The sequence below is a fragment of the Manis javanica genome, chromosome 4 (genome assembly GCF_040802235.1).
Source record: "Manis javanica isolate MJ-LG chromosome 4, MJ_LKY, whole genome shotgun sequence".
Taxonomy (NCBI): Eukaryota; Metazoa; Chordata; class Mammalia; order Pholidota; family Manidae; genus Manis; species Manis javanica.
This window is the reverse complement of record NC_133159.1, coordinates 149,543,306-149,568,127: the sequence shown is the minus strand read 5'-3', so window position 1 is coordinate 149,568,127 and position 24,822 is coordinate 149,543,306. Positions and strand designations below refer to the sequence as shown.

Below are 24,822 nucleotides of genomic sequence, written 5' to 3'. Positions count from 1 at the left end.
TACATCCTTATCCTATCAATAAACAAGAATATAACAGGAGCTATGCTGATAAAAAGAGAGTCCATTAAAAAATGGAAATGTTTGGGAGGATGGGGGTATGTTTTAGCTCTTTCTCATGGTCAAAAAAAAAAAAAATGAGTATTAAGTTTTCTTAGAAATTAAGACGAATAAAAAGACCCAACAAAGCAGCACTAATATAGAGATTTTATTTAAATTGTATTGAGTTTTTACAGCACATTGCATGTTTGTCACAACGCAACTGCACAGTTTGGGTTTTTGGCCACATCGTGTCACTTACACCCACAAGAGCTCTGAAAGGAGTATTTGATGAATATATCTGAGCCGAGAGCCCAGTCTCTCTCCCAGGCCATGCAGTATGTTCACTGATGGAACAGCTCCTCAAAACAGCTACACAAAGTAGACAGATAACAGTCTCCTTGAATGTTACCAATTTCCCCTAAAAGTGGGCAGCATGAAATGCAATGAAATTAAGAAGCCACTTAGAACTGGCACTAAGTTTTAATGATTGAGAAAATGCTTAGAAGAATTTTACATATCAGAGACAAGGAATAGCTTGTTACTTCTTCAATGATCTCAGGAATTTCCCAGACACAAAATCTCCCAGACACATTAAATGATAAAAAGTTCTGCTAGGTTGACCTAAATACCTCAAAACTTTTTAGGTTACATCATGGCACGTATAAAAAGCACAGATGCTTCTCTGTAGGACTAAAGAAAAGGTCAGGATGAATAAGAATTCTTGTTCTAAATGCACATCCTAGTTATTTCTGAATGAAAATTTTTTTTCCTGGAAGCAATATGAAAGTAGAGTTAGACAGACAGCTATCAATTTTCAAACAGGATAAGCCTAAATATAATTTACCTTCTATACGTCAATGGATTAAGGAAAACGTATAAAGGAAATCCCAGTGGTTTCATTATAGGTCAAGGAGATTGTATCTGTCCCAACCACAGTACATGGCTTTATCACTGTATCTTTTGGTTAAGTGTCACTGGTACATATTTTAAGATGGAAAAAAAAAAAAACCCAACAAAAACAAAAAAAAACAACACTTGGTCCAAATGAACACATTTTCTCTCAATTTTGGTATCAAGGCTTTTTTCTCTTCTGTTTGGGTTCCATTATTAAGTGCACAGAAATAGACAGCAGCATTTGTACTGAAACCCTCACATACCAAACAGCATATTCTAGGAGGTAAAAACCAAACACTAAATTCTACCCTCAAGGTGTCAAGTGTTCAGGATAAGAAGCAGTGTGACCCAGAGGAGGGAGCAGCCAAGGGGAGGACAACATGAGGGAAGTGGGCGGTGGAACAACAAAAATAAACATTACTTTATTTTCATGCCAGGAGAGGATCAAGGTGTAGCTCCTGTGTTAGCACCAGGACAACTAGGAAGTCAGGCGCAAAGGGGAGGGCACAATCAGCAAATATTTCACAAGAATAATTTCTGCATTTCCCTTCTCATTCTTCACAGTGCATACCTCAAAAGCTGCCATTGAGTAATAGAGACTATTGCCTTCACAGCTCAAAAAACTGATTTTTGCCAGGACTGAACATCAACAGAATTTTCTTCTGCTCCCCAAAATGTCTCACTCCTTAGAACTGTCCCCCTAAACTGAATATTCACTGATGCTGGCCCATGAGCCAAGTGAAAAATACAGCAAAAGCTCCACTTGCTGAACCAGTCTTTCAACCAAACTCCACAGAAAGACAGAACTAATGTAACTAGAGGAAGTGCCTCTAAAGACTGAGCCTTCATGCACAGACACAGAGCACAGGGGTACAGGGTACAGTTCACTTCAAATTGGGTAAGAATTCCTATCTTATATACTTTTTCAAAATGAAGGAGCAATGAGTCTGGTTATCCCTTGGAGTTTGGTTATACATATATGCCTTTCTATTGCTGTCTGGGGCACGCATCATCAGGCAGGATCTATGAAATTATCGTCTTGTGACCCCCAGGGAAAGAAGCCAGAGTCACCAACTCAACATTAAGCTTCCAGACTCTGGGTCTGGATTGGGACCATACCCCCAAGGTGAGAGTCTCCCAGGTAGAGGACCTCCTGCCAAACTGCTCCAGTCTCATGGTACCAAGGAAGATTTCTCAAGACAGTATCTTTGAGCTCTGCAATTTTGTGAGCCACACCAAGGAACCTTCAAAATTAAACCCGGAGCAGATCCTCCCTTCAAACCTACTACAACTGGACAGGTCATCTCTGGCATTCAACTGGAAGCAGTAGCAATGGGTTTCTTCAGATGCTGGCTCATGAGTTCTCTGGCACGAGATACTTGGATATGTTCATAACATGAGTTACAGACGAGAACTGGGTCATAGAGTTGTTGATCAGGAATGGGCAACTTCAGGTAGCAGCAGGCAGCACAAAACACATTCCCACAATTTCTGCCAAAGCACAAAGATGAAAGAGTTCATCAAGAATGCCAATATACTGAGAAAGGATGATACTCTAACGGGTCTTCCATGAGTAATTAAAGGGAAAAGTTGGGAGAAAACAAAAGTAGTATGTCTCCACTGTCATATTAACTCAATTTAGTTCATGAATCTGTACCTCCTGCTTTATAAGCCATACCAAATTATATAAAGCATCTTACCTGCAATGGTGTCTCCGTTTGGCCAACCAGAACTCACAGTCACAGTTATAGCAATGTGACGCCATATGATCTGGAACCCACCGGGTCACCTAACAGAAGGCACAAGGGAAGATTCCAGGTCCTTGTCAATGAGGTGGAAGGGCAATATTGCAATGACAAAAGCATCCCAGGAGAAAATGACTGTTGTTACAGTTGGCCACTACTTGCCTAAAAAGAAGACACTCATCTGGGGGAGCTGATCCTACAGCACATCACTCATCTCTGAGAAACATGAGAACTCACTGGCTCACCTAAGTAGCCACCACATATTTGCCTGTCTCTTTGTCACCTAAAGACACATACCTCTGTCTCTTTCTTCTCAACAGGTTCCCAGCTTGCTTCTGAAAGGCAGTCTTCACTGTGATCAGAGCCAAAATCTTCTGTATCACTATCATCTGACTCTTTCAAACATGTCTGAAGGGAAGGTAAAGGCATTACAACATCATCTTCATCATCGTTAACATCTATTATCAGCAGGCACTGCTCAGAATGTGTTACATGCAGGAACTTTAGTTCTTTACAACAATCTTATGATATATACGATTATTACCCCCACTTTAAAAATAAGGAAACTAAGCCACTGAGAAAGTTAAGAGCTACTAAGTAGTAAATCTGGGATTTGAACCTACTATTCCGGCTTCAGACTGATGCTCCTAACCAATGTGCTATATCAGAGTGTAAAGAATAGTTCTCTTGTTACATTTTTAACTAACGCTTCACAAACTATGGCCCAAAGGCCAAATCTAGCCCACTGCCTGTTTCTGTAAGTCAGGCTTTATTGGAAGACAGTCACACTCATTTATTCACATATTGTCTATGGCTGCATTTGCACTCTAACAGCAGAGCTGGGTAGCTGTAACATAGACTGCATGTCCCACAAAACCTGAAGTATTTACCATCTGGCCCTTAACTCCTCTTTTAAATCATCACCTTAATAATAAGAAATTGTTAGCCTGCCCATCCCAACCCAAGAAGTGGGCAGCAGGCAAGTGGGAGTGTCTTAACAGGAGGAAGGGAAGTGCCTGAGTATATTACAGGGTATTATGGGCAAGAAGCTGACACCTAGAAACTCCCCAATGACTGCTGTACCACACACAGCGAAGTCTATGTGGTCCTCACCATCTCTCACTTGGATTTCCCAAACATCCTAACCAGCCTCCTCAACTGGGTTTCAACTGCCTTATCCACTTAACATACTATTGCTTGAGCAGTATTCTTAAAACACAAATCTGATCATGTTATTCACCAGCCAAAAACTTTACTGCCCTGTGGTAAGTATCCATACAAGGAGGGAACTCAAGCTGACCTTTCCAATCCCTGTCTACTTCTGCAATATCACCTCTTACCACATTACCCAACTCCCCGCCTCATGGTCCCAGCACAAGTGTGCAGGACAGGCCTTTGTCCTACCCCTTTGTTTAAGCCATCACCTCAAGAGTACCTATTGCCTCCATGCTTCTACAAATGGTATTTTCTTTTCACTGCCTACCTAAATATGACACATTCTTCAGCACTCAACTTTCTCATTAGCTTCTCACCTTCACTGTGATCAGTGACCTTTCCCTGACCTTTCACTCCACACACACCCCAACACCCGAGGCTTCCCTCAATCACTAGACATAAGAACATCCCAGTAGACTGTGAGCAACCTGAGAACAGGGACTGTTTTTCATCCTACAGCTAAGCCACCTAACATAGCAAGTACACAATGAATCAACATTGAATGGATGGAAGGCTGGATGGATAGAATAAATGAATGGGTGGATGGCAGTAGGCGAATACTTACAAAATCATCCTCATAGTCCACGGGGGGCTCTGCTGGAGGCGCACAGCAGTGACGGATATCCAGCCTCATTTGAAGCTCACGCACCTGTCGACGTAGCTGTTCCACTTCTTGCTTGTACCCTGCTTCAATTTGCCGTAATCTGTGCTGGATCACATCCGTGGGAAAGGGGAGTCCATCATCATCCAGGTAAAGAGGAGGCACTGGAGAAGGACAGCTCAATGGAACAGACTTTATGCTGGAGACCTGCTTTCGGTGACCAGGCCACCACAGCTGGTTCTTTTTTCCTCCTGGACCAGTACAGTGACCGTTGGAATGACTAGAACAGACTGGTGACTTCACTCCTTCTCTCTGAGCCCATTGGCCCCCAAAGCAGGGCCCTGTTGCCCGCATCTGCTTAATGCTTGACCTCTTGCTACAACAGCCATAGGAGAGCAGCCGCCGTGGAATAGTCTCCCCACTTGGGAATGAAGTCACCATCCCATGGAAGCTGTCCCAGTTGGACCCTAGAAAAGAGAACTCACTGATCTGGCTCTGAGAAATTGGCTTTCGGGCCAATTCCAATGGCACTTTCCCAAAGCAAGGATTTTCTAATAACTGCCTGTTCCTAGTATTCCCTCTTTTGCCAGTGTCTTCCTCACCAAGAATCAGATCTGGCACAGAACTGGGCTGCTCCTTGTGGTAGATACTTCCCACAGACCTTGGGGGATCTTGACTAAAGAAATCAGTGCTTGGGTCTGGAGGAGTTTGGCAAGTAGCACTCGGTAGGTTGCAAAGGGTTCCCAGAATGTGATCCGGGGCACATCTGGAGGGCACACCAAGCACAGAGTCTAGCTGGGTCCATTGTGGGGTGCCCGTAAGGAAGTCCTGGGAAGACTCAGGAAAACCACAAATTCGGTCACACTTGTTGGAAATGACTTTAGAAAGTGCACTGACAGCTTCTTTTTCAGGAGAATGTCCAGGTTGCTCCTCTGTGCCACCTAAAGTCCTACCCAGATCATCCTGGGCAGAAGGGTCTGGAGCTGGTGCCTTAGTCTCTTCCAGGACTTTGATCTCAGGCTCAGGGGTGTTGCTCTTCATTTCCTGGGGCACTGTGGTATGCAGCAGTTTGTAACTTGGAGAAGAGCTTTTATGACTCTTGAAAGGTTTATTGCTTAAGGAGTCTTTCTGGCTGCTGGGCAGAGGGACTGGAAGACCCATTTCTCCTACAATCTGCTGAGGCCCTCCTATCCCAGAGTCCACAAAGGTTGCCTCTGATCCCTCGGGATTGCTGTGCCTGTGCTCCAGGCCTACTCTGGCCTCCTGACAGTGGTTATTCAGGTTAGGATCACTGGATGTGCGAATCAAGGGGCTGCTTGTATCACAGGCAGAAAGAAGATCATCCATAGATCTGGTTTTAGGTAATCTGGAGTGACAAACACAACACCTCCAGGTCAGGAAATGGCAGCCACCTCCAATATATATACAATCAGGTTATCAAAGCTTGAGTTCACAAGAAATAACAACATGTAAGATTACAAATAACCAATGTTCACTGCAGCAAATCTATTCTGCAAAAAGCATAGGACTTGAACCCTGTCCTCGAGAACACAGGATCTGTCCTCAGCTCTCATCAGTCCCCACCCTACACAATCTCCCTGGGCAATCTCAAACACTCCCATGTTTCAACTGCCTTCTCTGTTGATATCATCTGAATCTTCTATGCTGACAAGGACCACATCTGAGCCTCAGACCTAATGTCCACCTCTATCACACACAGTAAGACAGAAGGAAGATGGGTTTTGGAGTTGGACAGCACTGGCTCTGACACTGATTAGCCATATGACTACGAGTAAGTTATTTAACCTTTCAGATGCTTGGTTTCCTCCTCTATAAAATGATAATAAATCATACCTTGTAGAACTGCTATGAGGATTCAAAATATAGGCAACCAAACACAAACTTTTAAAATGACTACACAAACAACTCCTTATTTTTACAACTTATAAATTATTCCTCCTTCACAGTAGTAACTAATGCACTGTTTGTGCCCACTTAGCAGCAGCGTGCTCCTCTGAGTCCCAGGTCACCACGGGAACTTCCCGTAGTACACAGCCCTCATAAAGCTTTACAGGAAATTCATGCACACCAAATGGGTACATGTTCAAGAATGGCCACCCTGAGTTTTAACACAGTTCAAGTCCTTAGAGCAAGGAAAACTCCCAAGAAGTTTGCCAGGAAACAGTGAAGACTTACCTGGACGCCTGTCTTCAGAGACTCAGGTCAGCCTGTGCAGAAAAATCCCCCAAAGGTAGAGTTACAATATAACTGAGTTTTTAAAGTGTTGTTTGGTTTTTGAAACTTACATATTTTTAGAGTAGTTTTGTGATCAATTTTGATCTTTTTCCCTTTGGTATGAAATTCCAGGAAAGCACTAGCAATGGTTATGATTACAGTCTCTAGAGTCCCATAGCCAGGGCTCAAATCCCAGCCTGGCAAACATTTAGCTAGGTGACCTTAACTTCACTAAGTTTCAGATCCCTCCTCTATGAGAGAAACATACCTCTGAACAGCCTTCATGAAGATGAAACAAAATAACCCACATCAAAGCACTCTGCTCAGCACTATCCTGCATCACAGCACCTACTGTTCTCTTACTATCTCCCGCTGCTTAAGTGCCTTGAGAGCAGTACTGCGTGTTACTTGAATCACCAGCTGAGGGCCAAACAATTTGAGGAATGAAAGAATGAGCTTAAAATTTAATAAGTTTCTACTGCTTCCTACCAACTGAATGAAATGGATGAGTGAGGTTCAATACTGAGTGTACATCAGGAACTCCTGTGGATCTTCTAGATACGAAGACAACGAGGACCCATTCAAGACCTCCTGACTGAGAATGGCAAGAGTGAGACCCAGGAGTTTTAAAAAGTACCACAGGCACCTTTGTTTTTTTTTCCTTTCTTTTTGTTCTACTTTTTATTATGGGAACTTTCAAACATGTAAGAGTAGAGAGAAAACTATGAAGATCCCCCATGTACTCTTCACCCAGATTTAACAATATCAAGAGTCTGCCATCCTCCACAGCTCATTCCCATGTACACCAAAGGTTTAACCAATGATGCTGGTAGGCTCAATAATGTCTGGGGAGTTCACAGCAAAGAGGGAACTCATCCAGCGTGGGTGAGCAGGGAAGGTGACACAGAGAGGGAAGGATCTGAGCTCAGAATAGAAGAATGTGTTGGGTTTTAATGGAAGAAGTGGAATGCAGGTAGGATATTTTTAATCTAGGGAAAGGTAGAGTAAGTCAGGTCAGCTGTTAAAAAAAAATTTCCTTTCAAACTTTTATACTACTTATTTCTCCATATATCCAACTCTTCATCTTGAACTGACTACAACACTCTCTCAACTAATCCGGACCTGCCTGTATCTCTTCTCTCCCCATACTGACTCGCCTTCTTAACTTCTCAATGTCTAGAGAGGGTACTAATAGCCTCCTGGTTTCTAACCCCAGACTTGGGACCTGCCATTGGTCCTCTTTAACTCATCACTTCTACAGTCCAATCAGTCAACTCCACAGCCTGCTAATGACTTCTCCACAACATCTCCGAATTTGATCTTTTTTCTTTTCTAAGGACTCCTTCCCTCATATGTAAATTATGACAGGGCTTCCTCGTCTCTGTGCCTACAAATACTCTGCTCACTGCTTAGTTCTCGCCTGACAAAATCCCACTCTCACCAGGTCACAGTGACTTCCTAACAATGACTTACAACTGAGTCAACATAAACTCCTCAGTGTAATGTTTACAGCCCTCAATGAATTTCTTTCTATTTCTCAGACTAGCCCCTTTCCAGGTCCTGCCAGATCCAAACAGTTTCCTCTGTTTCTTTTTTTAACTATCACGTATCCAATTCCTTTGGATCACTCTCTACGAACCTAGTTACCAAACTCACAACTCCATTTATTTTATTCATTTGTTCATTCATTTAAGCATTTATTAATAAAGTATTTATTAAAATGCCAGGCCCTAAGCGAGATACTAGGGACACAAAAAAGCCAAGGTTCCTGCCAGATCTTCCAAGAAAACATTTCTGAGTAAACTAAATGACCCCTTTCTTATTTCTTATTTCTCCAACAGTTTTGAACTACACACATTCTTATTTACTTAGATGCTGACTTAGAATTGTTCTCCAGTTGTCCTATGTCTTACTTTACAGCTTTTAAAAAACATCTTAGATAGGATCAGTATCTTCTTCGGTATACTCCATAGAACCTAGTACAGTACTAGGCAACTTGTAGGTATTAAAGAAATATTTATCAAAGTGTAAACTTAGATATTGACTTAAGGCAATGGTTATTAAATGAGTCACAGAACTTACTGAGAATTTGATAAGTTATGGCCCATCTCCCTGGAAAAGTAAGCTTACATATAAACTTACACCCAAATTCTGCACAGTATGGGGAAGGAGAAAAAAATCACAGAATTCCTGAAGTCTATCCATGGGCCCTTAACCATGGACTCACTCCCAAGATCCTAAAACCAATAATTTGGGGGAAGGGGTTTTTTTCTTTATAATATCCAACCACTCATGTAAATTATTTGAACTTTAAAAATCTTCTACCAAAACACAAAGATCAAAATTTGAAATGTATGTATCCTTTGAACCCAGGATTTTCATTTCTAGGAATTTATCTGGCGGAAATACTAGCGTAAATCCAGTACAAAGGTAATACTACTGAACTATACACTTAGAAATGGTTTGGATGTTAAATATTATGTGTATTTTACCACAATTTCTGAAAAAGGCATACACATATAAGGATGTTAGCTGAAGTATTCCCTGTAATGATTAAAAAAACAATAGCAATCACTTAAATGACCAATAGGAAACTGGTTATATAAATTATGATACACTCTAATTTTAGACTATTATGCAGTCACTAAAACAATAAAGCAGCTTCATATATGCTGTCATGCAGTGACAATCTAGTAAAAAGTGCTTTGCAGAAGAGTATGCAGAATGTGATTGTTTTTGTATTTAAAAAAATTTTCCATATGACAAGGTGGATGTATCTATGTAGAGATCAACATCTGGGAGGACATGCACCAAAGTGTTAGCAGCTGACACCTGTGGGGACAAGGATCAGGGAGGGAGGACCTTCATTTTCTACTTTTATATTATTGGACTTTTGAAAGTAGGAAACATATATTACTCTTATAATTTAACTAACCTCCATTCTACTTCATCCCGAATGTTCAGCCAGAAGATAACTAATTTTTACTTCTCCCTTTGAATTCTGGCCTTTTTCTGAGGGAGTAATGTCAAGGCCATTCCCCTTCTGGGAGCCCACCTCCCTGAGAGATGCTTCGGAAGCCAATGCTGAACATACTGAACAAGTAAAGGTTACTACTAAGATAGCAAGTGCCCAATGCCTCTATCAGTAAGCATAAATCAAGATCATTCCCACAAACTCTCTTAAAATAGTCCTTCCTGTTCTGTTCTCCTCTCCCCTGCTTGCTCTGTCACACTGGGGGATAACAGCTCCAGGAATGAAGGTAACAAAGCTTATCTTAAGGGAGGACCTTGAAAACACAGAGTGCACACCAGGCTAGTTCTAAGCCTGGGCCAAGAATCTCAACCGACTCAAGAAGTTGCTTTTAAGTATCTCATAAAAGAGAACAGCATTTAAGAAAGACATGAAGCAGCAATTGCCTTCCTAGTGGAGAGAGGAGAGAGGAAAGAGCAAGAAGGACTCCTCTTACCTGTCCAGGGAGCGGCCAGAGAACTCCTGACTCTGAGCCACTGGGGAAAGGTAAAGATCCACACTCTCCTCGCCAAGTGTGCATGGAGACGATGCTGGCAAGTACACAGCTGTCCAGAGGTACAGGGCCCGGACATGACACACAGGATGCAAGACCTGAGGAAACAGCACCATGCTAGGGTTTTGGGAGATGTTCCAGGTCCCTCTTCTTTCCGCCAGCCTTTGGCCCTATGTTTGCTGCACGGACTTGGCCTAGTCTCCCAGGAACACCTACAGGACAAAGGTTTGGACTTACCACGTCTGAGCCCGGTGTGTAAAGGAAGTTGTGGAAGTTCTTATTGCCAGCTCGCAGGAGAGCCCACACAGAGCAGGTCCGCTTATAGATGTTGCGTTTCTCCCGCTCACAGGGGTTGTTGGCCAGGAATGTGCCATAGAGGCAGGAGTACGTGTGCTGCACCAGTTTTACCTGGAGGGCCAAGACAGCTTGCACCTGGGGTTCTCCCCCTGCAGCACCCACCTCAGCCCCAGGCTTTAGGACTTACCAGGAATGCTTCGTTAAACTCAAACTGGCAGGGGAACTGCTTGAGCAACTGATGAACAGAATCAAGCCACTGGAGGAACACAGGACACTGCTCGTTTTGGTCCTCTGCATTTTCCTGGTGACCACAGCGATCTCCAAACTTGTGCCCAAAATCCAGCCAGTCAGACTCTACTAATACTTGGAAGCCCTAAAAGGAAGAGAGTCTAAGCACAGGGCCTCTCCGGAAAGGCTAGTATGCCACTCCCAAGGGGATGCCCAAAGCAAGAAGCTGGCAGCTTTGGAGGACAGGACTGATCCTGAAAGGACTGATCCTGAAGAGTACTCAAAGTTACCAATGTCCTCTACTGAAAGACCCCCAAAACAGACCCATAAGGCCTAACACCTTCACCATGCCCCTTTCCCTTTCCTCCTTCCCCCCCAACTGCTCTCAATACCTCCAGTGTCCTGTAATATGGGTCCAGAAGTATTTTGGCCAGGGCAACAATCTGTGGCGTCCGGTCCCAGCCGTCTGAGCAGTGCACCAGCACAGGCCGGCCTTCCCGGTCTACTGTGTTAGCCACAAGCACAGCTGCCTTCAGCATCACCGACAAGTGCTGCAGCCATTTGGTACTCTCCAGTGCTGACAACCAGCTACATGGGGGCAGAAATGCACTCAGTTACTAATGGCACCGAGGTGACAACCTGAGTCTCTCCACCACCACGGCCAGCCTCACCTAACGAAGGCCCAAGTGAGGAGGGCTGAAGCCAAGAGGGCCAGCACCTGGCCTTTCTGCCAAGAAACACCCAGCAGAAAGACAGGGAAGATGAGCATTGAGGTAGCCAGGAGAGAGGAAAGAACACATTGCGTTCTTTGAGCAGGACAACTGATCCACACAAATGGAACCCAATGTCCCGCAGCTGTGCTGAAGTGCTGGCTGAGGCGAAGTACTACTTGCAATGGCCACTTGCACCCAAGCCCTCAGGTCTCATCCTCTTCCCATCTCCCCACCAAATCCTCCAAGAGCAAGGAGTACTGGTAAGGGATGAGACGAGGGAAGATGGAACCAGAGATGGAACACTTACTTGCTGGGATCAGGCATCTGGCTGCACACAGCCCGGAGGTACTGGAAGCTATTCCGGATGGCATGGATGTTGGCCATTCCCATGAACACAACCTCACAGTTGGGGTAGTACTCTGTAGATGCAAAAGAGGAGAGTGGAGCCTAAGAGCATGTCCTGGAAACAGGGACAAGAGTGGTCCTAGTTGGCACAGCTTCCCTGGCAGGGCAGAACCCTCCAAGATGAGAACCAAATATACTCTGGATATCGAGATCACCCTTTTACTTCTGGATGCTCAGGTGCCATATATTAGTAGTAGTAATATTAATGATAAATGATAGTTGTAGTACTACTGGTAATAACAATATATAGTATATTTTCAACACAGTATTTGCTCTGTGCTAATAATTTTGTAATACATAACCTCTACTCATCCCAACAAATCTGCAAGGCATGTGTCATCCCCATTTTACAGATAAGAAAATAAAATCAGACAGACTAAGCAACTTAATCACAGTCATAGCAAGTAAGTGAAAGTGACAGCATCCTGATTCCAAGCCAGGTTTGTCTGGCTCTCCCCACCACCCAAGCTGCCCCCGCCCTCTCTTCACCAAAGCCACCCGGGCAGACTGGCTGGACACTGGGATGACAGCAGTACCTTCACATTCACATCCTCCACCCTTGGCCCGGTTAGCTACTGCCGCCGTGTAGGACCGAGCATCCAGGATCAGCAGCTTCTGAGGGGCCGCTGCACTCTCCACTCCGGAGCATGCAGTCAAGGAGGAGTCTGGGTATGCAGCAGGGAGGAGACCCTGGGTCAGCCAGCTGCCCAGCCTCACCCTACCTTGAAGCATACCCTTTCACAAGAGAAGACCACGTAGAGACACCCTCAGACACCACAGTCTCCCAAAAGGCAGGGACCCAGGCAACCTGTGTGTTGTCATCTGTTTCCCATCCTTTTACTGGGGGCTCCCTGGAAGCCAATGAGGCCAAGGAGGGGGCCTGCTCCCCAGTGGGCCAGCACTGCCCACACCTTACCAAAGTCAGTGTCACATGCCTCGCTGGCATCACTATTCCCGGTGCCGAGGGAGCCTCCAGTGGCCCTTGTCCCCGGATCCAAGGCACAAGCTTTAGCAATGGACGTGACCAGGTACTCATCATCAGCATTGCGCCAGCCCCACCAGCTGATCTCAGGCTGGCTGCAGCGGGCGATGGCAGCCCCATTGCGTAGGTGCCTGGCAAAACAGAAGGAGCCATCACGCCCTTGGCATTCCCAACCCCCAGTGGCCTACTACCAAGACGCCAGGGGACCAGACCAAGATCTTCAGAGCCAACAGGGCTACCAGTTCACCCAGGCCATGATTATAGCAACCAAAAACCCTTAACACATCTGGAGGGCTTTACAATTTACAAAGGCCTGTCACATACATTTCTCAACTAGGCTCAGTGTTTCCAAGGTGACCTTGTTCATTACCTTGCACAGCACCTGATCCAGGTAAAGACACCCAGCAGGATAAGCCTGAGCCCAGAGCTTGAACAACTCCATACCTCATGGCTACCTGTCTGACCCTGTCCTACCCACCACGTTCTAGTTCAGGGTCAGCAAACTTTCTTGGTAAGAACCAGACAATAAATACTGTTTTGTGTGTCACAGCCAGTTTGTCAAACATTTTTCTGTTTTTTTTTTTTCACCGTTGTTAAAGAACTCTTAAAAAACGTAAAAACCATGCATTGCTCACAAGCCATGTATTTGCTTTGCAGACAAGTTTACCAAGTCCTGTTCCAACGCAAAATTTTACCCATACACATTCACACACATACAGACCAACCCTCAAAAAAAAAAAAAAAAAAAAGGGCAAAGTGAATATACTCTCCAAAAGCCTCATCTTTAGGAGAAAAAAACTGAAGCAGTTTTTGTTTCATGATTATTTCATTCATTGCAGGGTGCCAACTCCCAGCTAACTTCCACTTCTGACTCTTTCTATGGCATAATACAAGTCCTTCCTACTTCTGGTTCTCACTGCCTACCTGTACACAACCACAGGGATCCGCTTCCAGGAGCGGAAGGAAGCCACGTTCTCCAGCTCTTTATCTGTGATCCACACAGGAACCAACAGCTTCTGGGGGTAACTGGGGCACAATCTGAGAAGAGGCCAGACGGAGTTACCAAGCTTGATCTAAGACATGTGACAACAGGGTCCCCAGGGATGGCTTTGTGGGAAAAGGGACCAGCCCCCCCCCTCACAGAGTCAGAAGCTATGCCCACACGGTGCTTTAGCCATACATGGAGGTCTGAGTATGGATTGGTCTTTTGAGTCCCACCCACTGCGCCCTCTCACTTATAGTTGCTGTTGATCTGTGAGACTCTCCAGACGTTCTGCAGGTCAAAGCCCATCCTTGTGAGCTCGGCCTCCTGCCGACATCGTATATGCTCTCCTGCAACATAGCCCCCACGCCTGTCAGCATCCAACAGCACAAAGGCCAGGGGAAGAGGAGGGATGAGAACTAAGAGATGAGAAGTCTCCCAAAGAAAACAGTCTGGCCTCACCTGGCTGACACAGGTGGGTGTGCTGGTCCTCCTCCATCAGCCCCAGGCACCAAGCGTGGTAGGCAAAGGCAAAGAGGTCCTCAGGCTTGGCAGGTCTTGCTGTGGCCCGGCTTAGCCGCAAAAGCCACTCTTGGCACTGCTTGAAAGTGGAGAAGTGGCATCTGCCAGGCAAGAAGCCACAGAGTAAGACAAGAGGCAGGTGTACACTGGGGCCATATTAGTCAAAAACATGGTCACAGGAAGGCTACAGAGAGAAGAAACTGCAAAGCAGGAGGTAAGGCAAGGGAACCTTGGGGAGGACCAAAGACACTGGCCAACACCCAAGAGAAATTGTCTGTGACAATTCTCTTCTCAAGATCTTTTGTCCTGGATATATACTTGTTCCCTCTAATGGGGCCCTGACATTTCTCATATCAAATCTAAATTCTACTACATGGCAGTGAATGTCCGCTACTCCTTCTATTATCTCCCATGACTCCTTAACACACATTGTCTGCTAGGCAGAAGTCCTGCTGATATCATTACTGTCTGTTTTTCACTTTTACTTGATAATGTCTCCTCTTGGAGACTAGCAACATCCTACTAACACTCTGAAGGCAGTTCCAGTCCCACCTCTTCCTCAAAGCCTTTGCAGCCTACTCTATTCCGCAGATCCCCTCCTCTTTGAAGTGCTTGGAGTATTAAATAGGAAGTTTTTCTATTGCATACTGCCACATGCTCCTTCAGCATCTAGAGTTTAACCTCTTTGAAGGGAAGGGCACCATCCTACAGACCTGAGCACAGGACAGGCTCTCAACTGTGTAGTCTTTCAATATCCTTGGAGTCATTCCAGACTTCTTTCTCTCAAATCCAATCTGTCAGCAAGTTCTGTCAACTCTGTCTTCAAAAACCTAACTACTTCTCACCATTTTAACTGCTACCACTCTGCACAGGCCACCATGATCTTTCACCTGCGTAACTGCAATAGCTTCTAACTCATCTCTCAGCTTCTCTCCCCACTGCTTTTCATCTATTCTCAATATAGCAGTCAGAGTGATTCTATAAAACATTAACCAGATCATGTCATTCCTTTGCTCAAAACTCTTCAGTGGTTTCTGATTTCCCTCAAAGTTAAAAGCCAGTCATGATGACAGCCTGACACCCTGCTCACCTCTCAGATCTTATGTCCCACTTCCCACACCCACAAGCACTCCACTCCAAACACACAGGTCTCCTTGCCATTATTCCAATATGCCAGGTACATGCCCTCCTCGAGGCCTTTGCCCTCATACTTCACTAGCACTCTTCCCCCAGATGCCCACATGGTTATTTTCTTCGGGTCTTGACTCAGATGTCACCTTTTCAGTGCAGTCGTTTTTGATCACTTTGTTTAAAGCTACATCTGTCATCACCATAGCACACCACATCCCCTTTCCAAGCTTCATTTTTTACTGTTACACTACCATCATTTAACATATTTTACTGATTATATACTGCTGGTATCTCCCCACTGGAATATAAGCTCCAAGAGGGCAGAAAACTTTGTCTCTTAGTTCCCTGCCATATCCTCAGTGCTTAGGACAATCTGGCATAGAGTAGGATGCACAATAAATGCACATTAAATGAATAAATAAACGAACCAACAATGTGAATGCTGTGGGCCAGATATCCTAGGTGCTTTCACACACATTATCTCACTTAACCCTTACAATGACCTAATGAGCTAAGTATTATCCCCATTTCTTCAGGTCAAGATACTGTGGTCAAAAAAGTAACCTCCAACCCAGACAGGGTTTTCACCTTTTCTTCCAAATGGGAGAAGTGAGGCAGTATTTTTCCTTTCTTGCTCCAGAACAATCCTGCAGCAGACAGGTCTGGGCACACTAGGGCCAGAGGGCCTGAGTGAGGCCCTAATATTCTCACCTCACCACTTTGGAGTCCTTGCAGGCAATGTGCAACTGGAACATATCACGGCTTTCCACACTGTCAATCATCCGGAGGGGGACCTTTAGAGGAAAAGCAAACTGAAGCTCAGATCCCCACTCTCCACACCACTCATCCTCACCCCAGCCCAGACACTAATGTAGCAACAGAAAAAAGGAAACTGACATTCACTTTGGGTCTGTTCAGAGTCTGGTAATTGTGCTGGGTCCTCCACATATGTGATCCCAATTAGTAGTCACAAGAACCCTGCAAGGCAGGTGTTTTCACACCATATTGTTAAAGAAGAAATTAAGCTTCAGGTGGGTGACTTGGCCAAGGTCACACAGTCGGTAAGTGGCACTCTCCCAACAATGCCACTGTGCCCCTTACAAGGGCCTGCAGCAGAGAAAGGGAAAGAGAGAAAAGGGGAAGGGAGAATATAGGAAGGAGACAGAAAGACCTACAGCTGAGAGAGGGAGGCAGGAAAACAAAAGATGAGAAAAAGAAAGGAACCCCAACTTTTTTGAAATATGACCAAGGAGAGCATTAGAGAAATCCCACCTTGAACCTCACAGGGTTCTGGCTTGGGTCTGGAAAAACAAGACAGGAACTCACATTGATGACAGAATCCTTGAACTTGATATGCAGCCGGTAGTTGGAGATGGCAATGAGGGCATCGGCTGCCCGGCCCAAGAACTCTACCCCCTCACCCTGCAGCACTGTGAAGGGCACCTGCCACAGGGCAAAGAAACCTTCAGTCTAGAAGTTAAGTCACCCTTCCATCCCCCTCCAACTCCTGATCTGTGGGATCCCCTCTGGAGAAGCTGGGTCAGGGAAGACAGAAGAATCCTCTCCACAGAAACAGTACCAGGCAACAGCTGTAGAGAAAAGCTGCCTTTCCTTCCCTGGGGCCAGTGGCTCCATAATGCAGACAGACAGACTCCCCTCCCTCCAGAGACCAAGTAGCAGGAAGCCAGAGCTCCCATACTAGATCTCCTTGGAGATATTTTTTGAGAGGTAGGGAAGATAGAGTGTTTTTAACCCAGCAGGAAGCACCACCCACCCTGGACTCCCAACTCCTCCTTACCTGCAGATTCTCTTCCTCTTTCACTAGTTCCTTGGGGGGGAACAGATCCTTGGCTTGGATGTACTCCAGGCTGGGGGGCCCCTCCTCACCCTGTGGGAAAGGCCTCAGCCCTAAGTCACCAGGCTCCACATGGCCCATTAGGCCTCATTTTGCCCCCTCCCCTCGATAAGCCCCCACACATCCCATATCCACTTACAAAGGTTCTGGTCACCAGCAGAAGGAAAAGGGATCTGGCTTGGTGGGAAGAGTGAAATAGAGGGGGTGCTCAGCCCAATTAAGCCTAAGGGAAGAGTAAAAGGCCAAAGGGGAACTGAGACTCTCTTGTAGAACCAAAATTTTCCAAATGGAGGAGGAGAGAGAACTCAGGAAAAGACTAATGTAATGACAAAACAGAAGTGAAAGTGGAAGTGCTGCCATGAGGACAGGGAACCAGGTGTGGCAGCTAGTTACTGGGACAGGAGGGAAAGCAGGCACCTAAGGCCACCGAAGCGAAGCTTCGATCTGGTTGGTGAGGAGACAAAGAAGACTGGCTTGGGGGATTCAGTCCCAAGCCTCTAGAGGGCCTTCATGGATGCTCTCAAAAGAAGGATGTGTTTTGGAGCTGAGTTTATCTTACAGTGAGACCCACACTGCTAGTGAGCGCCCACCACCTGCCAAGCAACCTGTCCTGCCTGCTGATCTGAGGGGAATTCCTGAGGAGTACCCAAAGCAAACAGAAGTAACTCCCCTCCCAGCCATCAGGGAGAGAGAAGAGGGGATCCACATGCCTGGGAGGAACCAGCAGAGCCAAGGACAGATAGGGGAGGAGGAGGCCTGGCAGACACCCACGGGGGGTGAAGAGGGGAGGGGTGGGAACATCTGAGAGGACAGATGGGGGAAGCTGGGAAGGAGCATTAAGCCAGAGGGGGGAGGAGGGAGGGCTGGAATGATGCAGAGGCACGGAGCCCTGCAGAGGCAGGAAGATGGAGAAGAGAGGCTGTCTGGGGGACAGTCAAGGAGAAGGACTGGCATGGCAGGTGAGGAATGGAGTGGTGGAAGGGAAAGGGGACTGGAGCCAGGGAGACTGTTCAGACAACCTGTGCCCCCCGACCAGCCCCCTAACATCCCAGAGGGCCTTCTAGCTACATCTCACATCCCCAGGCAAGGACGCAGCGGGTGGGACCAAGATGGAGAGAAGGTAAAGAGATGTACTCCTGCAGGGCGGGGCCTGGAGATCTGCAATCAAGAGCAGTGGCTGCGAAGCCAGGATGGGTCACAGAATTTCCATTCCGGGCTTCGACAATCCCCGGCACCCCAAGATTAAAGTAAATCCAAGGAAGAAGAGGGATAACCCTAAGGGGGATGGGCTGAAATCGTAATCTCAAGGGCTGGCCCTGGGCGGGGCTGCGAGTGCAGCAAGCGATGGGGCATCCGGACCCCCGGGGGCCGGCACTTACGAAGCAGCTGAGCATAGAGCAGGAGACGCGGGCGGTAAAGCTCATGGTCACACACGGTCTGGGCCAGCGCACATGTCCCCGGAGCCGCTGCGCTGCCCGCCAGTCCCGGACGCCTGCTGCATCCCGGCTGCGGGGCCGGCCAGGTGCAGCCGCGGCGGCCAGGAGGTAGCGTACTGGCTACAAGGCCTCCGCGCGGCTTCCGCGCGCCTCTCCCCTCCTCTCCACAATGGAGCGAGCCCAGCTCCGCCCTCAGGCACGAGCGCGGAAGGGAGGGGAGGGCGGCGAGCTGAGCGCCGGAGACCGCGCGGGAAGGCGGAGGCGGGGCGGATCCTCGGGCCCCGCCCACAGCCCCAGACTCCTCCCTCCCGCAGCCCCTCGGCCGCGTAGGAGGGCGTCCTCAGCCACCGTGTGGGGCTGCCCCCAGACCTCGTGAGAAGGCAAGCCCGCCTACATCTTCTCACTTCCTCGCTTCCCAGGTGAGCCACCCCACACCCATGCGGTGATAAAAACCCTTTTTCACACATCCGTCCCCATTCCCTCCCTTCTCCTGAGTTCCCCCGATGCCTGTACTGAATTCCCAAGATGGAGCTCACCTACTTCCACCTCATGCCCTTTACAGTTTAAAGACTTCCTTTTTTCCCTCCAAAACCACATCCCTGACCTAACTAAATCCCAGTGTTTTTACCGCTTAGATGGACACTGGTGTAATCCCAGGTTGGTCACTCCACATTCCCAAAGGAGAAATCACCTGAGTTTTTTTATTCAAGGCCCCTTGGCCAACCAACCCTACTTACTCCACGCTTGTTTCATATCCAGTGACTTCTAGTAAGAAAGTTCTTGAAGAACTTCCTTAGGCTGAGAAAATAAGAGCCAGAACTATGGACCACAGAAGCTATGCAAAAACAAAACTTGAAACCCAAGGGTAGAGGGACAGAGGGAGTTGGGGAGAGGGCCAAGGAATAAGGAGCAGTGTGATAAGCTCAAAATGTCACCAAGAATCTCAGAAGGAGACTGCTGGAACCCCACATTTCCTGTGCCTGGTAACTTTCAGAAGGCAGGCTTTGGTTTTGACTGTGTGAAGGGAGGAGTAGGAGAAAAACCTGACATCCTTAAGTGTTTACTACAAGCCAGGCCTGTTTCAAACTAAAACTGTTTCAATTCCCCAAGAAGTAAGCCTTACCCTGTTCTACTGGTGAGCCCTTGGGCTTAAAAACAAGTATACAATTTACCTAAGGTATTTAAATGGTGGTGTGCTCAGACTCAAAATTAGACAAGGATGATTCTGAAGCCGATGGTCTTTTCAGGGTATCACAGAAGAGAAAAAGGAGGGGTTATCAGTTGGTGGGGGCCAGGACCAGTAGGCTTTGTGAGAAGAGACCAGAACAATAATTCACACATCCACATGTAGGGAAGGAAGGAAGGAGTCCTCTCACCATCTGAATTCCTTAACCTGTCTCTAAGTACAGGGGACAATTAAAAGAACTGAAGAGATACAGACTGCGGGCCTGGTCTGAGCCAAAGCCTGCAGCTCTCCACTCCCTTATCTCACTGTTTCCTCCTCCTAGCTCTCAGGGGTTAAGAGGTTTCCTGAACTTGGGGTAGGAGTAGGGCAGTTATAGTTAATGGAAAATATATGGGATCATTATTAGCCCCCCCCACCAACCTCCCTCCTCACCACCAGTTATATTCTGGGCACCTTGAGGGTGCTATCCTACTATACATCCAGCCAACTGTTGCCTGACATAATTAACAGACAGTAACACCTTGGAGCCAGAGAAGCCCCACAGTTTGAGTCACTCCTGATATAGCACCCACAATAGTCAAGGGTTCCACTAGGTACTACAAGGATTTTTCAATAACGGCTCTTCAGACTAGAATAGAAATCTTCTAACAGGGACCCAAGAAAAGCAAAAGAAGAGCCATTATGAAGGGCTAAGACAGCCAATGGTAGTATAGGGAAAGCACGGCATAGCACGTACAGAAAGACGTCTAGAGGCCTCCTGTTCTAGTGCCATATATTGGTTGATGTTTTGCAAGCTAAAGAAACCTTCATTTAACTCCAGGGTAGATGAACCTGTTTAGCTGCTGAACAGAGTAGCCTGGAGCACAAGGTCTAGGAGTGGCAGGGCAGCTTCTTGCAGAAAGACACAAGGATTACAGAAAAATGGTCTGAGGAAAGAGCTAGTACTCACCATTCTACTGTGGTGAAGGTCCTGGCTGTGTGCTTCTCACTGTAAGGGAACAGAGAAACATAAGAATAAAGAGCACCATTAACATCACTATACAATCAACAGATGCAACACATCTACTCCTGAACGTCTTTACAACTCTTATTCTCCCTCACAGAGAATCCAGCCTTTCCACAAGTCACCATGCCAAAGGCAATGGGAGCTACATGGGGAGAAAGCAACAAGTGACTCTGCAGGGCATGAAGTCAGCCACAAATTTCTGGAGCAGGAATGAATGTCATCAAAGATTACTCAGCAGAACTCAAGATTCCTGATTCCCAGACCCAGAAAGACAAGTCAAACACACCAAACGCTGTTCTTTGCAGGAGAGCAAAATAACTGTCAACTCTGAAGAGACAGAGGCTGTCCAGCCAAGACTCACTTTTGGCCTTGGTAGGGACATGAATCCACAGCAATGCTCTGGCACCCACCTGATCTGTTTACAGGGGGTAGAGTCCAGAGCAGAGGACAAGAGGGAGGGGATCACAACCTGTGACCAGAAGACAACGGGGCTGGACAGGTCCAGCTGGGAGTACCTGACACCAAATGAGGTGCAGGCTTTGTGGGCGAAGGCCACACACAGCAGGAACAGAATCAGGCCACTGCCTACACATCAGAGTCAGTACCTGTCAAATGGACCGAAGGAACAGAAATTTCAGGATGGGCCTCCTTGGACCACTTAGGGAGCGAGGAGGCCCTGGTTTCACTGACATTTTCTTTCATGCCTGCAATCCGAGCTCAGGAGCGGTCCAACAGTGCCCCGCAGAAAGCTGGGGGGATAAAACCCTCCATCTGTGGCCCTGCCCGCCTCCCTGATCACAGCCCACACTTCCTCATGGGGGAGCCAGCAAAGACAAGCCAGAGGTGCTGCCTCACAGCCCACTGGCACACAGCCTCAGAGAAATGCAGGGAAGGAGAGACAAGGACCAGGCCTGGAAGGCGCAGGTTTCCCGGACCTAGGTGATCTGCCTTGGGGGCAGCCAGGCTGGCTAGGAAGCCCAGGTGACCAGGTTCTGGGGGCGGAGCCTAAGGGCTCAGAGGCGGAGCCCCAAATGACAGAAGGCGGGGCTCACGAAAGCCGGTGGGGCCTGGGCGGGGTCAGGCACGATGCGGTCGTTGCGGTTCCCAGACTGGCAATGCACGGGGCACGGTGACTCACCCAGGCGGCGTCCGCCCGACCCTCCGAGTCCGCGCTCTCACCACTTCCGTCTCCCGCAGCTGCTGAGGCCGTGCAGCTGTGACTCCACCACGGTGCCCCTTTCTCCAACCAATGCTATGTCTGGTCTGTACCCGCCCTGGCCAATAGCCACACCAAGTCCCGCCTTGCCCCTACCACGCAGCCGCCGCCCTCTCTCTTCACGCCTCTCATTGGCCAAGTCGGGCAGACGCCCTCTCAACCGTTAGCCTATCGGGTGCTGGAAGACAAGCCTCTCCTGGAGGGAGGGGGCTCGGCGCCGGAGAGGAGACGTGACCAATGGGAAATCACAGCGCGTCCCTGTGGCAGCCAATGGAGGAGCAGTAAAATGGGGACTACTGGCTAAGGATCCAGGGGCCGGAAGTGGGGATGGCCTGTGCTGGTAGTGCAATTGGAGGCTGGGCTTTGTAGAGGTACAAGCCTTACAGCCAGTTGTGGTGTGTCTGTGCTGTGGCTTCCAGTGGCCAGAAGCTGACTCAGTCACCTGGTTTCTGAGTTGGCCTGACCTGGAAATAGTGCCTATTTGCTTCAGACAGGAAAGGGGGGTCTGGGAGGACCGGAAACTGGGGAAAATCTGAGACCCGGAGGAAGAGGAGTATTGATCAGAGCACACCCCTCCTCTATTCCAGCACGGGTCGAGGAGGGGCAGCAGCTGGTGCCATGGATGGAGGGAGAGTGGGCTTGGGAGTCAGGTTAACTGGGTTCACTTGACTTTTTATGAACTGCAGACCTAGGCCAAGTCACGTCATTTCCCTGAACTCCAGTTTCCTCATCTAAAATGAAGATGGCAGCACGGCCCTTGAAAGGTGATTGCAGGGCGAGTGAGTGGGTAGGTAATGGAGTGCCTGGCCCAGAGATACTCACGAAATGGCCATTCTCTCCCACCCTTGCTGCCTGGTAGTGTTCCCAGGCCCTGAAGTTCCTGACGCAGATCCGGGCCTAGCCTCTCATCAACCTGCGGCTGGTGAACACATCTCTGTATGAGCATGTGGAGCAGATGTGCCTCACTGGGAGGAGCCTGGAGCAGCTGAAGTTTCTGGGGGATTACCTAGGCCTGTGCTGAAGTGGAGCCCTGATGGAGCTAAGCAAGAGGTGAGTCCCCAGAACATGGGGATACAAACACATGCAGACACGCACACATGCAAGGCATCCGCTTGGGAGAAATGCTAGAGCTAGACAAGAGATCTTCCCATTGGGTTTAGGAAATTGCCACATGCTTTGGGAGTGTCTTTTATTTGTTCATGTGTTTATTCATTCAACAAATATTTATTGAGAGCACACTAAGTGCCCAGCAGTGAGCTGGGTGTGGGCTACAACACTGAGCAAGGCAGACCCGGGTCCTACCCTCTTGAAGGAAAGGCAGATGAGTAAGCCAGCAACAAGGGGGCTAAGGCTGGGAGAGAGAGGTGGGATGCGTGAAGTAAAAGGTGAGACATCTAACCCGGACTGGAGGATGGTGAAGTGGGGAAGACTTCCTGGAGGAATTGACACTTAAGGTAAGGCCTGAAGAATGAGTAGGAGTAAGAAAGGGCAAGAGAATCAGGGAAGAGCTCCAGGCAAAGGAACTGTGTGCATGGGCCATGAACGAAGGCCTCACATGTGGAAAGAACAGGGAGCCTCTGCGGGGATCGAGGAGGGAAATAGGCAGCGGCAGTGAGAGGAAAGCTGGGCAGGCAGGCGAGAGTCAGACCACGAAGGGCCCCACTGCCCTGGTCCCTCCTTCCCCGGCCAGTCCTCCATCCCGCAGCTGCTGTGTTGTGGCCTATGGCAGCATCCCGCCCAAAATCCTCAGAAAGGAGCGAGACTGGGGTGTCCCTCACGATGCCCTTCAAGAAGATTTTCTATACCCAGTGTTGGGGCCTGCTCACGGCTGGGAGGTGACACTGTCCTTCAGCGTAGACTTAGGGTCTTTCTGTGCCTGTCATAGAACCTAGACCCTAGACCCTGGGGTATGGCCCAGGTGCAGCCAGGTAGGGGAGCTGGTGCTTGGTGCCCAGCTGGGCTTTATTGCTGGGTTTATGGGGACTTGGAGCAGCTCACAAGCTCCTTCCTCCGCATCACCTCTTCAGCCACTCCTCCCTTAGGGCTGACACAGACACCTGTCTGACAGGTTGCCCCTCTTCAATCACAGTTACTGGTCTCTGTGCAGCCCCCACGTGGCTCCTAGGGGCCAGGGCAGCACGTAGTGCAGGTTCCCCAGGACTGTCAGAGGGGGCTGCTGCAGGGAGTCCTCTTTTAAGAAGAAGGGAGAGGCTGGATCCTCCCAGGCTCCTAGAGCATCCAGCTGTACCCTGGTCTCCACCTGGCCTGGAAGAACAGAAAGCCCTCTGTTGTGGCATCAGCAAGCTCGCTCCCCTCTAGCTGCAGCTGAATGTCGTGGAGCCATTGCATGGCCTTGCTGAGAGTGTGGTAGACCCAGGGGACACTGGTTTGCAGGGAAGTCCCTGGATCTGGCTGGCCCCTAGGCCTTCCATGACCATGGACAGAGGGCAGATGACAGATGACTCTCCATCCATAACAGCTCCACCCTTCCTGCCAGCTCAGTGACAGCCTGTGCACCCCTCTGTCCCCCGCCCCATTTCCCCCAATTTTCCTGGTGATAAATGGTGTCTTGCTGTTCCAAGAAAGCTGGAAGTGTACTGGGGAGTAGCC

At 48.0% G+C, this 24,822-nt stretch overlaps 1 protein-coding gene and 1 long non-coding RNA gene across 14 annotated transcripts in view; one reads left to right on the top strand and one right to left on the bottom strand.

Annotated features, from left to right (window-relative positions):
- Window positions 1-189: 189 nt before the first annotated feature.
- On the bottom strand, window positions 190-22,271 carry MTMR4 (myotubularin related protein 4). 5 transcript variants are annotated; one of them, XM_017660455.3, is made up of 19 exons: window positions 22,135-22,271; window positions 20,940-20,978; window positions 17,312-17,401; window positions 16,840-16,956; window positions 16,225-16,307; window positions 14,323-14,483; window positions 14,114-14,210; window positions 13,803-13,916; window positions 12,813-13,009; window positions 12,433-12,561; window positions 11,799-11,910; window positions 11,171-11,366; window positions 10,738-10,923; window positions 10,491-10,661; window positions 10,197-10,351; window positions 4,459-5,860; window positions 2,976-3,086; window positions 2,634-2,722; window positions 190-2,424 (listed from the first exon to the last, which is right to left on the bottom strand). In XM_017660455.3, the coding sequence occupies exons 2-19, from the start codon at window positions 20,940-20,942 to the stop codon at window positions 2,247-2,249; spliced, it is 3,591 nt and encodes a 1,196-aa protein (XP_017515944.2). In that variant the 5' UTR covers window positions 20,943-20,978; window positions 22,135-22,271; the 3' UTR covers window positions 190-2,246. The 5 variants fall into 5 exon arrangements, with proteins under 5 accessions (XP_017515944.2, XP_017515946.2, XP_017515945.2 ...); XM_017660457.3 differs by lacking the exon at window positions 22,135-22,271 and adding an exon at window positions 22,049-22,066; XM_017660456.3 differs by lacking the exon at window positions 22,135-22,271 and adding an exon at window positions 21,602-22,008.
- A 198-nt stretch (window positions 22,272-22,469) lies between these two features.
- LOC108397170 (uncharacterized) overlaps window positions 22,470-24,822 on the top strand; it is a 27,920-nt gene continuing 25,567 nt past the window's right edge. For 8 of the 9 annotated variants that reach the window (XR_012130669.1, XR_012130670.1, XR_012130666.1 and 5 more), the window contains exons 1-2: window positions 22,498-22,976; window positions 23,072-23,262. This is a non-coding gene — a long non-coding RNA (uncharacterized lncRNA). Of the gene's footprint in view, window positions 22,977-23,071; window positions 23,263-24,822 lie in introns of all 9 variants that reach the window. The other variant, XR_012130664.1, reaches the window with a different exon arrangement.

Bases quoted from the DNA above. Each gene is read 5' to 3' on its own strand.
- MTMR4 (XM_017660454.3), bottom strand. From the start codon at position 18,792: ATGAGCTTTACCGCCCGCGTCTCCTGCTCTATGCTCAGCTGCTTC. The intron at 12,562-12,812 runs GTAAGGTGTGGG...CTGCATACCCAG, and splicing joins GGCATGTGACACTGACTTTG to ACTCCTCCTTGACTGCATGC. The intron at 10,662-10,737 runs GTAAGTCCTAAA...TTGGCCCTCCAG, and splicing joins AGTTTAACGAAGCATTCCTG to GTAAAACTGGTGCAGCACAC.